Source organism: Heliconius melpomene, chromosome 17 (assembly GCF_056956725.1).
Source record: "Heliconius melpomene rosina isolate 202511_hmr_F chromosome 17, ASM5695672v1, whole genome shotgun sequence".
In the NCBI taxonomy this organism is placed as follows: domain Eukaryota; kingdom Metazoa; phylum Arthropoda; class Insecta; order Lepidoptera; family Nymphalidae; genus Heliconius; species Heliconius melpomene.
The window spans coordinates 7,267,103-7,281,593 of record NC_140405.1 but is presented as its reverse complement, the minus strand read 5'-3'; the positions used below and the strand labels follow the sequence as shown (position 1 = coordinate 7,281,593).

Below are 14,491 nucleotides of genomic sequence, written 5' to 3'. Positions count from 1 at the left end.
GTTAAAAGTAGTAGCATGATAGTAAATTTTTTTCATGTCTAACAAAACAATAAAAAATTAAATATATGTATTCAAAACAGAAGTGTAACAGACCTAATATTTACATGGATCCATGGGAAAAGTTAATCGGTTGAAGAATTAATCCTGACTTTACCTTTATTTCTCCTCATTTTGTGGTATTATGTTGAAGTTACTGTTATTTATTTATTAAATACTGTTCGACAAGAAATATAAATATAATTAGTAATTCTCCTGGAAACATGGATATAATTACATAAAATCTGCTATTAGTATTAAATCATGAAGGAGACATAAAAATACCTCTTGAAAGTGTTATAAAAATAACAATAAAGTATAGTAAATTAAAGAAATATTTAATTTCTTTTATTAAATTTAATTAGGCAACTATTTAAGATATATCTTTTTACAATTCATAAAATATTAAATAAGTTATGACAGCACTTTAGTACAATAAACATAAACTGTAACCATTTCTAACAGTTAAATTTCATAGCTAAACACAGCTTTTTAGTTATTAATAAAATGATTTTTACTAATTAAGCGGTGGTTGCGAAAGAGTAATTTTATTCTCATTTTTTGCATGTTTTTTAAGAAGCTGCATAATTTCATTATCAAATTCTTTTGGTGTTGGTTTTTTTTCTACAATCCAGTAAAAAATATCCCAATCATTGCTTGGGGAATTTATTAGCCGGTCATACATCATTGTTTGATTTTCTGTAAATCCATCTAAGTATTTCTTAGCAAAAGTGCTCAGTAGGAGGTCATTTTCCAACATGCCTCTCTTACGTGATTGATAGTGCAGTCTGGAAAAAGAATGGGAATGTCTGAAAAAACTATTATTTTTATGATATAAATGTCATAAACATGAAAATATGATAAGCTGTTATGAATTAACGGTGAAACAAACCTAGCTTTTCTTTTTTCTAAAGTCTGTGGTTTATCTACATCGTAAAGAGGAATTTCCATGTAAGTTGTGTCGACAGGCTTCGTGGTATCACTGGCATATGTTAAGATTTGTAGTTGTCGCACAGCTTTTGCTGTCTGTAAAATATTAAGAAATGTGTACGTGAATTACGAATTTACAGATTTAATTAAGAATTTACAGAACTATTTATTAAGTTATAATTATGTAAGTCTTAGTAATGTACACTTACTAGACGACTCCGTAGCATTTTGAAGTATATATAATATAATTTATTTTTTAAAAAACCTTTTCAAGCCAGAAATATTAAATTTTTAGTGGTTTAAGCCAAGGTTTTTATTTTTATATTTTCTCGCCTCAATTAGTCAAAATAAATATAAAAAATTTCGTATAACGTATAGATAAAATATTTAGCAATGTTGCCAGCACTTAATTATACGTATGCCTGTAAAGATTTAATAAGTCGGTTATTGTGTAATATATCTAATATTTATTATTTATATATTTCACTTTTTTTAATAAATATCAAATATAATATTTTCTAATGGAATTTATAGAATTATGTATTTTCAAAGAATTAGCTTTTAAAATTTTATAAGATGAAATAAATATTGTATCTACCATTTTTATCTACCTGATAATAATCCATACTTTATGCATATTTTATCATATATCGATTTTTTTTTAATATATTTTATTTATTTTATAACTTTCATAAAAGTACACAAAAACCGATACAGCTTTTCCCCATAAAATTATGGAAGGGAATTAAGATTTCATCAATGAAAGTATAGATGGCAGCACTTAAACTTTTAGAATAAACTACACACTACACCAGTGGCGTAGCTAGGGTATTTGCTGCCCGGTGCGGCTTAGGGGACTTGATGCCCCTATCCTGTTGACGAGTTCTAAAAAAATAAAAACGTGATCGTCGACGTTGATGCCCCTTTCCTTTTGATGCCCGGTGCGGCTTAGAGGACTTGATGCCCTTTAAAATGGTATAAGGTCTAAAAAACAAAGAAAAAACACACTGATCGTCGACTTTGATGCCCGGTGCGACCGCCCCGCTCGCACCCCCTTAGCTACGCCACTGCACTACACAGTATAAATACATATATAAATATTGAAGAAAAAACAGCTTTACAGCTTTTACAATAGGGAGGAATCAGCTTTGCCAGATTGCCTCGATTTTGGTGAGTACCGGGACGATCTGATTTTTAGCCCAAATATTAAATGTTTCAGGCCCCCGCTTTTCACGAATTTTTCTAGGAATTGTAATATATTTTTTAGAAATATACCTAAAAGTATATTTGTAAGTTATGTTTAACCCTTAATCAAATATTGGGAAATTATTTCCCACATGCCACTACTGTAATTTTTTTGTTTTATTTCGTCTTTGGCAACTCTAATCAGTACCAACCTTAGGGAAAAATAATCGTACAGAATTTTTTAATTTTATTTATTTGCAACATTTTGTCTTAAGGCGCAAACTGTCATTGTATGTCAATGTCAAAAACACAGTTTGAAATATTTTGTGAAAAAAACCGGTTCAAACGGAAGATTTAAAAGTTTTTGAAGAAAAAAATCTGGTAAGTGCATAAACACAATAATATTGTAAACTAGACTTGTTTTCTGAATGTTTCTTACGGTTTTTGGGCTCGCAGCATTGATATTTGTTGTATTTTCTTAGGTTTTATTATGTGGGAAATTATTTCCCATTGTTTGTTCCTGCATTTGAAAAATACCAATTTCTATATATACAATAAATAATTTGTCTGTTGCACTATATAAGTACCTAAACAGGTATTGTTACTTATAATTTTATCTAACTTACACAAAATTGTCAGCGAGTAACTCATATATGGAGCTTTGTCGAGAGTTATGACTGCGTTTGTGTGATTTCTCACTTGATTTTTATAACTATTATATTTTAGAACTATTTGTACTGCTCAGACTACCAAGTTAGTTTAGACTTCCTTTTATTTGTTTTAGCTATTTAAATATGGACGCTAAAAAGTTACAAAAAGTTCTACCAAAGAAAAAATTGGAGGAGGTGGTGCAAAATTTAGACAACTTGTCTGATTTATCAGCCTCAGATTCTGAAGATGACTCATGCTATGTCAATAGCATTCATTCTCCATCCGATACTTACCTCAATCAGCTTGACGATAACCTAATTGAACAACGTCTTGAATATATCTTCGGCTTCGAATCGAATGAAGATAAACAAGAAACGCCTACTATACAAGCCCAACAGATTTCAACAGATGCCTTACTGACAGCCTTAGGAGAAACATCTCATATCACAAACTCACCAACAACAGACTGTGTTCCGCTTGGAGTAGCTTTGTGTGCTAAAAATTGCTTCAAAACCTTTCACACTGTTCCACCTCAATAATATTATTTTTCTTAGTAATTAAGTTTCAGTTTATATTAAAACTATATATCATTCCTAACGTTGTTGTTTCATTTTATAACTTTATTCACTCATATTACAGTATTTTTTCAATTTTATTATATAAGACAAAAAAGAAACAAGTAAAGTAGGAGCAACTTACATGTATAGAACTTGTAGTAAAAATATATCAAAAGTTGAGAGCTATTCCGGATAATGGGAAATAATTTCCCACTTGATTATATTTTGCTTTGAAATACCGGATACTGGGAAATAATTTCCCACTGCAAAACCCCCATTTCCCCCCTTTTTATAAAAAAAAGGAGTTGTTTTTCGAAATCTACGGCACCCACTTACCTAAAAGCCGTGACCAGATTTCAAATTACTCGAAAAATAAAGTTTGTTTGATTAAGGGTTAATTATTCTGAAGATTTAATCTATTTATTATATATTATTATATTGCGCCATCTATCGTTTAATATGGTATCATTACGTAAATAAATAAAATTCCCCTGTTGACTTCAGGAGCTTTGAATTTTATATTATGTCAATAAAATAACGTTTTAGGAAGAAAACTTGCAAAGCTATACGAAAACCGTTTCTATGGAGATGCTCAAAACAAAACAATTACTTTGCAAGTTACTGAGGCGAAATAGCCGCAACTATTTCATGATAGTTGAAAAACATGACTGTTGTCGCCGAATTCATTGTAAATGCCGCAGGTATATAATCTTATTTAATGCTAAAAGCATGTAATAAAAAAATCAAAATATAAATATTTTTATGATTAATTAATGTATGCTTCATCAATCAATAAGATTGTGTGTTACATAATAATTTAGTTATTTATATTGAAAACAATGAAAACATTTAATAATAATAATGTTGTTGTTTTTCTTTCCAGAAACATTTTTTTCTATTCGTAGAGGAAATATTGAAGTCAATGAGGATTCTTTAAATGATTTCATACATAATTCACATTCACTTCTACTCCAAGCATATATCAACAATGACAATGTGTTGTTGTTTAACACAAAAGTAAAAATAATTATTTGAACTTTGAAAACAAGCACCAACATACATCCAAGTAATAATATCTAAATACATGTTTTACTTTTAGATACAAGGAGATTTTAGCAAATCAATAGTTTTTTATAAAAATCTACCTCAAGTCTTGAATTCTGAAGATGCTTTAAATTACATTAATTTTGTGACTTTGTCTACTGATGCAGCTGAATCTTTATACCAAATTTTAAAACAAGTATACAATCCATTACTAATTGCAGTAAGTTGATATTTTTTATTTACGAGATTGGTTTTGTTGATAGCAATTAATTTTATTGATTTATATTTTTAATGATCGCACAAAATATTAAATATCTATGATTTTTGTTTTTTTTGTCAGGAAGATGACCTTTATTTTAGTAAGCTCCAAAAAAATTTATCTGATTTGGAATCTAATTTGAGAATTTTGACTCATGGTAAGGGAGCAGAAGATATAAAAGGTAAATACAAAATGCACCTGCAATTGAAAATTACATTTTTTATATATGCATTATTTGTTTAATTTCATAAAAGATCATCATATTAGATCGATGATCGATATGATCGATCATCTTATTAGATGATGGATCATTAGGCATAATAGCATGAAAAAATTATGTTTTGAAGCCATCATTGCCCAGCAGTGTTTGCCTTTGAAAGAGATAGTTGTGGGGTCATCACACTTGAGTTAATGAATTAGTTTCATTTTCTTATAATGGTAAAAAGGGAAAAAAAGAAGGATAGTTTCCAGAGGAAACTATCTATTATTTACATCGGCATACAGTGTAAAGGTGAAATAAATGTGCTTTCTTAATTTTTACAGTAATCTTAACAATAGATGATGAAGTGGATTATTGGAAATCTGTTGGACAAAAGAGAGATGCTAACAAGAAAGAAAGAGAAGCTGCATCTTCTTTTTGCATTTTATTTGAAGATATTTGTGAAGAAATTAGGTATGTTTTATTTGAGTGTGTTGAGTCCGCCACTCCACAGGCAATGTTTCGAAAAATTTGGCAGAAAGGGGACCATCTCTGTTTACCCAGCTGTGTGCGAGATGCAACATGAAACTGAAAAAAAAACTAATAAGTTCAATATGTTCAATTTTGAATATTTATCTTTTTGTCTTGATATTATTACTTATTATAATTTTTTAAGATCATTGCAATCAAGTCCTTTGCAAGAAGCTAGAGATGCGGCGGAAAATATTGCTGGAATATTTGATGACATTTGGAGATACACAATTATGCCCTATCCCGAAAATCGAATGGTTCATGTTTTTGATATAATTGGTTAGTATACATTTACAAGTTTATATAAAAAAATTGATCAACCAATAGTTAGATTTGTCCACCGAAGGTTCTGTAACTCTTTCATATTAGTAGGCCAAAACGACGTAAAGTTGACAAAACTTTTAAAAATTTACAAACTTAAATTCACAGATGTGTGCCATATTTTTTAAATGTCTTTATCATATTTATTTAATATTATTTTTTTATTTTAAGTTGAGGTATGTGACGTTTAAAACTATAACAATACTGATTAGTTATTATCAAGTGAAAATAATATTCATTATTTACTAACTGCCTTAAAACAAAATATCCAACTTTTAGGTCATATTATTTGCAAAGTTATTCAGAAAGACACTCTACAAATAGATTTGTGGAAAGCAAACAACAGCATAAAAGATAGCGAGATTTTGACTAACTTAACTGAAGGGTTAAATGTTATGAAGACATGGATCAGTGCTTGCAAATCTCTTACTGAAACTTACTGGCCCAATTATGCTTTACATCCATGGAAAGGAAAGCCATATGTTCCAATATTCTGTAACAACTTCGATAATAGGCTTAAAGAGGTAAGGATAATTATAGGTAGGTAAAACAACTAAATGTATCTTAAGTATTTTAAAAAACATATAAAAATATTAATGTAGTGTAATTTCAACCAACGCCTGTAAAAAAAAAGCGCCTTAAAAATCGTGCAAACACATTGCCCACTAAGCCATACGTTCTCATCAAGCTATGTCCTTTAAGGCTAATTATTATACACTTGTTACTACTTATTTATGTTGTTAACATTTCTGTAGGAGATATGATGCTATTTTAAAATATTATATTTATAGAAATTAATTTAAAAACTTATTTGTTCGAATTTATTTATCATTTTCAGATACATAATATAAGATCAACTTATAATCAATTAACTAAGCTATTAACTGCAAATGAAAAAGCTGAAATGAATAGTGACAAGTTTTTAGAACCTTTTGAAAGTAAGTATTGTCAAGTATCAACCTATTGTGCAAATAAAATTTAAACTTCTAATATAGAAATAGCTAAGTATAATCATGTACTGTTTGATTTTTCTTGTTTCTCTGATTTTGTTGCTATTTTAAAATTGCTTTTTGCATGTATTCATTAGACAAAAATATTTCCAATGGTTATAACATTGCACTTTACACTTTCCGTTCATTCTTGAGATGATGATTTTTTGTTCATTCGTTGTAATACATAAATATTTTATTTTATGCGAGCTTATCAATTATGCATTTAAATTGAGTTAAATTGGTTAAGCAATGTTGTTTAACAAATTATTTGATTTCTAAATTTTACAGATATCAATATCTGGATTTGCAACGGTCCTAATCAACCTTGGGAATCGGCAGTGGCCAAATTTGCTGCTAGTTTAAGGCCCGCTGAGGCTAGGATTGCTGAAAAATTAAAGCCGCGCATGCATAATACATCCACTAAACAGGTACTATACTTGCAAAAAATTATTATTGCATATTTTTTAAATAGTTTAAATCACTCATTTGGAAAAATATATATTTTCGATTATCATTTTTTAAATCCCATAATTATGTATGAATACCTATCCAATTCAGATTTCTGTTTTGCAGATACTCTACGATTTTCTTCATTACAAATCTCTCATAAACAGGCCTCTTGTCAAACAAGCTCTCAGTAATGAATTAGAGCTGTTTGTTAATTCCCTAATTGCAATGTTAAGGAATATTCAAAATGATTTAGAATCAGATGAGTTGGACGTAAAAATGCACAAACCGGCGGAGCTATCGTCCGTTATTCAACAAGTCCAATGGGCGAAGCAGTGTGAAAATCAAGTATATTAGATGTTTTTGACATTTTAAAAATACTATTATATATTAAAAGGGTGCATAAGACTTCCAAGGGTCGCGGGTTCGAGTCCCACAAATCTCTTTTGATATCTTTTCTAAAATAATGATCTAAGCGGCTGCTATGAATATACCTTTATAACTTTAATGTTCAGACCTGCGAAATAAATTATAGCCTGCATGATGCCAGAGAGAAATAACTATTTAATAAAAAACGATTTTAACAAAGTCCAGTCCAGTCGTTATGGTGTGAGACACGAACAACGTACTTCTGTATATTGACAAAGACAGAAAACTTTTAGAAAATATATTTTTTCCTTCTGTACAATTAGTAAAGGTTATTTACATTGAATATAAAATTTAATGTAAAGAACCCTCTCTTACAGTTTTATTATTTTTATAGATTATTTTAGATTACTAATATTGAATTTCAGATAAAAGAAATACAAATGTGTGCTGAGCAATATTTAAGTAATTTTGAAAACAGCAAAACTTTATTGAGTTTTGCCCCAGAAGTTCTGAAAAATCTCAAAACTATGTACACGCAGTTACACGAGGACTGGTCTAGAGACGTGCAGGTAATTTCAATGACTTTATTTATCAGTTTTCCGTTTTTAGGAATCAGTACCTCAAAGTACATTTTGTGGCCCATTAGTCAACAAAATTTGTCTCAAGATTACATTTCTTCAAGCTAAGATGAATATAAAATATGGACCGGGCCTACGGCCCTGCTATAAAATTAACAAAAGAGAATTTACAATACAAACTAAGGAAAATATCACAAAAAGAGAATTTATAGGTATATCATAGAAAAAATATATTAAAAAAATATATTTGTAGTTTATGCCCTCGGTGGGAGAGAAAGACTCGCACTGGACCGGTTTTTTGCATATAGCAGAGCAAGCAGAGGAAACCTAGTGTTCACACACACTTCTTTCTTCGGTCTTCATCCAATTTTCGAGACATTGAGACTTGAGCTGCGAGCGGTTGAGCGGGCTTTTTCTAGATTAATGTTTTTTTAACATAACTTTAATTAATAAGAAAATTTTAAGATACAAAATTTAACTTACTTTTACATGACTATTGTTACTTTTAATTAAAATAAAATAGACGATTTAAATACAATTATGTACCTAATCAAAGATCTAATAAAATTTTACTGTCATAAAAGCATGTATTAAGTTATTAATCTAAGCATTTTTTCGAATTGGACTTATTCCAGAGCCTAGTAAAACAAGAATTCGCAATATCGCAAGACAAACCAGTAGTAGAGTTCTCTAGTGATACACGGTTGATGGTCGTACGATTTGAGCCGCGTCTGGTACGTGCGGAGGGCGAGGCGAGGGCGCTCGCCGCCCTAGGACTTGCCCCTCCACCGGCGATAAACTCTGCTTTACAGGAGCTAGTGGCGCCATTGAAACATGCTAGAACATTGCACCAGGTAAAGTCATGACTTATTTAAATTCTCTTAATATCTTAAATATTCAATTTAAAGCCTACATTGAAGCTAAATGTTTTAAAATTCGATGTAGTATAATTATTGTTGGTTTCTTTGTTCGAACTCACAGCCCATATAGAAAGACTAAAATATGTGGATTTAAAAAAAAATATGATGCATACAATTTTATAACACAATGAAAGGTGGCGTCGTTCCACAACACGCTGGGTGAGCGCATGATTCCCTCCACGCGGCCGATGATGCTCGAGGGCGCGCTCGAGTTGGCGGGGCTCGTGCGCGATCAGCAGCCGCTGTACTGGCGCGACGAGTGCCTGACGCAGTACACGCGTAACATGAAGGAGATGGTGCTGAAACTTGAGGGACAGGTTTGTGTTGTTATTAAATTATTCTACGATAAAGCTTTTGTTAATATTAAAAAAAAACAGCATCATGCTTTTTCCCGCATAACGTATTGCATTTATATATAAATGATAGTGAAACTTTGATAAGATATGAAATACATGTTCATCAAAAGTACTAATAAACTTATTTGTTTAGGCAAAGGGAATTATATGCTGATGATCAAATACTCCATTACGCTTTCCGCTTTAGTTTTTTTCATTGCATATGCATTGCTCAGCGAATACTTTACTTGGACTAAAGGCTAGAGAGGCCAAGAAAGTGAATAAAATTATTTTCTAATTATTTCACCAAAAAGTGTCGAACTTACAAGCATCGTGCGTAGTCATACTCCTCTCTGTTGATTTTTTATTCATTAATTTCTTTATATTTCAGAACTCTTACCTAACAAGTCAACATCTATTAATACGTGGTATTGTCGAAAAGCTAATGGACACAGAGCTTCTAGCTAAACAGATGGAATGGAAAAGATCAATTAAGGAAATAAGAGATATTGTTGAGAAGGTATTTAAATTTTATTATTTTATAAACTATTAGTAACTACCACAATGCTGTTTACACTAGTAAATAAAATAATATGAAATAGAATTAAGAAAGAAGTTAAACGATAATTCCGTTACTGTAATTTAAAAAAAAATGTAATAAACTTTTTCCAACAGTTGAATATAATGCCAATGTAATTTTTTGTTTTATATGTTTTAATTTTTATTTAAACAATTTTTTAAGGTGGAGGCAAATGGTTACAAAAATACTGATATGTGGCGTTCTCATTGGGATCTACAGTTGTATAAGGCTCTAGAGTGTCAGTACATCAAAACACTGCTCTCGCTGCAGTTGCACTTTCCTAACGTCAGAGTTGATTTGGTTTTACGGTAAACTTTTTTGTTTTAATAGTAGTAAAATAAGATAATAAGGAACAAACTACTTAGCATTTGAAAGTAAAATTCAGAGACTTCTACTTATAGTAAATAATAATTAGTACATTCTAGTTCTAGAAGTGAACACACTCCATTCTAATTTTCCATGTAATGTTGACATTTTCTGTGTTCTGTAGCGAGGTAGGGGTAAGGTAGCAATAACTATTGGCCACAGTTTGTTTTACAAGATTTGCAAAATAATTATTTAAATTTAAACATTTCTCCGAGTAGGGATTGAATTTACAAATACTATGTTTATTGACAAGGTGGTAACGGATATCTATATACCTTCTCTAAAACTCGAAAATTTAATCGTTATACATATTACAACACATAGATTCATGCTAGGGATGGACTTTGGAAATCTAATGTTAAGACACTTATAAATTAAGTTATACTCTATTGTGTTGCTACCATATCTCACTCAATGTTGTGGAAGTCGACTAATGATACTCATTAAGTTCATCTTAAGATTTTCATACATACAAGCTCAAACTTACAGGTTGATAAGTTTCAATCTATTCATTAATTCTGACGATGGATTACATGTGCATAGTGCATTTTGTATTTGTGCATTTGCATCAGATTTTATTCTGTGTTTTTTTCTTTAGGGGTCGGCGCGTGCGTACGATGCCTGCAATTGAAGAGGTACGTGTCCAACACTACAGCCAGCTTCGTCGTCTCGTAGCGCTACCTGCTCACTTTGTAGGCCTCCGTGCCAGTCCTGTTGATGAGAAATCCGTATTTACTTCTATTATTGACAAGTAAATAGTTTGTGATTTCATGAAAAAATATTTTTAGTTTAATTTTTATTATACATATTTGTATTTCTTTTTTATAAAGCAAATAGTCAGAAATTTGTTCGTTTTCCACTGGTATTTGACACTTTTAACTAAAGACTGCGATTTAAATAAAAAAATGTATAATAATTAACTTCAGTGGGTAGATTCCACAACCTTCGCATATATAGTCAGATATTGCTTAATTGCGCTGGTAGCCTCACAATGTATATAGTAATGTAGGCAGAAAGAAAACTAGTGTTAAGACACTCCTTTCCCCACCTACCGTATTATTATTACATATATTTTCGAAACATTGCGTGATGTTGGTGTAAATCAACGCCGCGATTTATCTTAGTGCAAGAGCTAGCAAACAAAATTAATTCAGTGTCAGATGAGTGTCTCAGATTCTACATTATTTTTAACATATTAAAGTATAGTGTAATAACTTATAACTTAGTGATCAAGTCGCTCCAACAAGTATAAAGAGATGAGTTTGAGTCCCAATTCATTCAAATTATCATTTTTTTATTTAAATTATAATTCACATTCAATATATATTGAGTCTAAATGAGATCTATCAAAATATTGCAAATTATAATTACATATAAATATATCAGGTACAGCTGGCTAGGCAATAAGGGCGTGACGCAGCTAGAGGCGACGCTGTCGCGGCTGCAGGGCGCGTGCGCGATGTGGACGCGCCGCCTCGCGCTCGCCTGCGTCGACGTGGACGCGCTGTGCGGTCAACACTTGCGCACGCCGGAACACTTTGAACGCAACTTTAGAGCTTGTAAAGCTTATGGACAAGCTGTTGCGAAGATGACATTGTATGTCAATTTGTTTTTTTGTTTATTGTGTTTTTAATTTTTTTAGTATGGTTATCGACACTTAATTCGAAAATTGCAGTTATCTATATACATAAAATCGAAAAGTCACTCACTCATCACGAAATCTCAGAAACTACATGCAATTTTGCACATTATTAGAGATTAGAGTTATTTATAGGACGTAGGTGCTCGCTAAGGCGGGAATTTGCAATATTCAACTTCTAAGGGGTTGTTTTTGGGGTCTTCTTCTTCTTCGTGTCAATGATTGGAGAATTCATATCATATTTTGCCAGTATTTAGACTCGCCGACTGCGGCATCTGTTGCCTCCATCAGATCGTCATGTGAGCAGGTGAATGGACATTTCGGGCAGGAGAGTAAGTGTGCCATCGTTTGTGGATCGGCGCCACAGTCACAGGGTGACTTATCCCTCAGTTCGTACCCCCATCTCACGAGAAGCTCTTTGCATCGGCCAAACTGGCTCCGTAAACGATTAAGTGACTTCCATGTTGGCCACTGCAAGTTGTAACCTGCGGGTAGGCACTCTTTGGGGGGGACAAAGCCTGAAGGTGGAGGGTAGATTGTCTGCCATAACCATACCCTAGCGCGACTCGGAAAGTTGGGGTTGAAAGTTTTTATGAAACTTTGTTACTACAAATGAGTCAACAAATGATTAGACAAAGTAGGAGTCTCAAATTTTGCATGGACGTCATTTATAGGACGTAGGTACTCATGGAGACAGAAATTAATAATAACGTAGTTCACGCAGGCGAAGCCGCGAGCGGGCCTCTAGTTATCTATAATTATCATAATACAAAAAATAATATTTTTTATAAATTAAAATGAAATAATTACACAACTAATTGTATTACACAACTAATGTAATGTTAATTAAATACATGTATCCAAATCTTTCTTATTCCTCTTATTAATAAATTATACAAACATTTAGCGAAGATGAAAAAATAGAATGGATATCTGTGGGCACGTTGACACTGCGGCGCGAGTTTGAGGCCCAATCACGTAGTCTCTGGAGCAGCGTGGCGGCGGCGCTGGGCGCCAGCTGTCGCACTGACGCCGCCGAGCTGCACGCGTTTATAGCGACCGCTACGCTCGCGCTGGACGACGGGGTGGCGCCGCGTAATACGCGCGACCTCGCTGACCTTAGTGCTAAGCAGCAGGCACTACAACTGAAAATGCCTGAGGTTTTTTTGTTATTGTTGTTGCAGCTTATAGTTCCTCACTTTCCACCCAATTTTCTGCCTGTTATAAATCTGTTTTTGTCTAGTTAGCAACTCTCACTAACACACAGTCAAAACAACCGAACGATAAGTAAAATCTAAAAGTTGAAATTAGGCTTTGTTGGTTGTTGAGGAATGCAGGGATTACGAAATAAATAACATTTTAACTGCTTTAGTTTACAACAAGATTTATAGATAAAAATTGATAGTAGAATTGACAATAACTATTATAATATTTTGCATAATTATAATTTATGGGCCGTCTTGACGCAAAGGCAAAAAGTCTGACTTAACCTACGGCTGTAAACGCGACGGTTTGACGCGCGTGAGTTTCAACAATGTCTCGAAAATTGGATGAAAAGTAGACTAGAAATTGTTTTATCTTGCTATATGTGGGATACACCATAAAGCTAATAAAACTACAATAATAGATGGAGAAGAACGTAGAAGAGTTAAAACGCAAAGCCCAACTGTTGCGCACGTGGGGCGGGGACGCGTCGCTGGAGGACAGCGTGCGCGCGTGGGGCGCACTGCGGGACCGCGTGCGCGCGCACCAACACATGTTCCAACATCAAGTAAATACCACTTTTTTTTCCAAATTTACTTATGGTCCGCGAGGTCTAAGCTGAGCTTTGTCTTTGTGTGACTGTTCATATTATATAGTGTACCGATAGCACCGTCATATATTTAATATTTTATTTTTATGTTCCATTTATTAAAAGTGGAAGTTAAAATCTCACTATCACTGTAGAAAAAAAAAAATTATATGTGACTTAGCAAAACAAATCTGTCTATATGAATGATGAAATGACAAAGCGTGGCGTTAAATTTTGCCACTCAACTCATAATGACTCGAATATCGGGGGAATTAAAGCGAAATAAGGAACGTCCTCTCTGCCTACCTTGCTGTATGCGAGATAAAGCATCTCGCATACAGCAAGGTAGAAGCTAGAAAAATAAAAGTAATTAAAAAAACATGAATTTTTTAGGCAGAAATAGTGAAAGCCAATTTAAAAGGCGAATGGGAAAATTTACAAAGTGGAATAGAAGCGTGGGTGTCCCGGTGGTCCCAGGCAAAGCCACGTCTGGAACATACTCGTGACGTCATATACGCGGAGATGTCAGATCGATGCCGATCGGTGTTCGACGGCGTACAACAATGTGACAAGTTCATTGCTGATAGAAACCAGCTGATGTGAGAATTTTCATTTTGATTTTTTTTTAAATGTAATAGACGTACGAGTAGAAAACATATGTATTATAGCAAACCGCACCTTAAACTGTAAGAGAACAATTATATTTCTTTCACGCTGTATCCCGCGTATAACAGGGTAGGCAGAGGAAACCTAGTATTAA

The 14,491-nt window shown here is 32.7% G+C and overlaps 3 protein-coding genes across 3 annotated transcripts in view; 2 read left to right on the top strand and 1 right to left on the bottom strand.

The window, feature by feature from the left end:
* Nucleotides 1-378: 378 nt before the first annotated feature.
* LOC146530080 (succinate dehydrogenase assembly factor 2-A, mitochondrial-like) lies at nucleotides 379-1,387 on the bottom strand. Its single transcript, XM_085200784.1, has 3 exons — nucleotides 1,176-1,387; nucleotides 929-1,062; nucleotides 379-824 (listed from the first exon to the last, which is right to left on the bottom strand). The coding sequence occupies exons 1-3, from the start codon at nucleotides 1,191-1,193 to the stop codon at nucleotides 554-556; spliced, it is 423 nt and encodes a 140-aa protein (XP_085056910.1). The 5' UTR covers nucleotides 1,194-1,387; the 3' UTR covers nucleotides 379-553.
* A 420-nt stretch (nucleotides 1,388-1,807) lies between these two features.
* The window catches only part of btv (dynein cytoplasmic heavy chain beethoven), a 55,216-nt gene continuing 42,532 nt past the window's right edge, over nucleotides 1,808-14,491 (top strand). The window contains exons 1-21 of the mRNA XM_085200097.1: nucleotides 1,808-2,136; nucleotides 3,906-4,060; nucleotides 4,243-4,376; nucleotides 4,459-4,623; nucleotides 4,744-4,843; nucleotides 5,206-5,335; nucleotides 5,538-5,671; nucleotides 5,993-6,237; nucleotides 6,552-6,651; nucleotides 6,994-7,133; nucleotides 7,279-7,500; nucleotides 7,947-8,090; nucleotides 8,735-8,953; nucleotides 9,154-9,336; nucleotides 9,746-9,874; nucleotides 10,097-10,242; nucleotides 10,899-11,051; nucleotides 11,687-11,896; nucleotides 12,847-13,099; nucleotides 13,567-13,710; nucleotides 14,125-14,330. Coding sequence (XP_085056223.1) covers nucleotides 4,024-4,060; nucleotides 4,243-4,376; nucleotides 4,459-4,623; nucleotides 4,744-4,843; nucleotides 5,206-5,335; nucleotides 5,538-5,671; nucleotides 5,993-6,237; nucleotides 6,552-6,651; nucleotides 6,994-7,133; nucleotides 7,279-7,500; nucleotides 7,947-8,090; nucleotides 8,735-8,953; nucleotides 9,154-9,336; nucleotides 9,746-9,874; nucleotides 10,097-10,242; nucleotides 10,899-11,051; nucleotides 11,687-11,896; nucleotides 12,847-13,099; nucleotides 13,567-13,710; nucleotides 14,125-14,330 — 3,194 coding nt within the window. The 5' untranslated portion in view covers nucleotides 1,808-2,136; nucleotides 3,906-4,023. The remainder of the gene's footprint in view (nucleotides 2,137-3,905; nucleotides 4,061-4,242; nucleotides 4,377-4,458; nucleotides 4,624-4,743; nucleotides 4,844-5,205; nucleotides 5,336-5,537; nucleotides 5,672-5,992; nucleotides 6,238-6,551; nucleotides 6,652-6,993; nucleotides 7,134-7,278; nucleotides 7,501-7,946; nucleotides 8,091-8,734; nucleotides 8,954-9,153; nucleotides 9,337-9,745; nucleotides 9,875-10,096; nucleotides 10,243-10,898; nucleotides 11,052-11,686; nucleotides 11,897-12,846; nucleotides 13,100-13,566; nucleotides 13,711-14,124; nucleotides 14,331-14,491) is intronic.
* LOC146530079 (uncharacterized) lies at nucleotides 2,268-3,399 on the top strand. Its single transcript, XM_085201032.1, has 2 exons — nucleotides 2,268-2,532; nucleotides 2,936-3,399. The coding sequence occupies exon 2, from the start codon at nucleotides 2,946-2,948 to the stop codon at nucleotides 3,339-3,341; it is 396 nt and encodes a 131-aa protein (XP_085057158.1). The 5' UTR covers nucleotides 2,268-2,532; nucleotides 2,936-2,945; the 3' UTR covers nucleotides 3,342-3,399.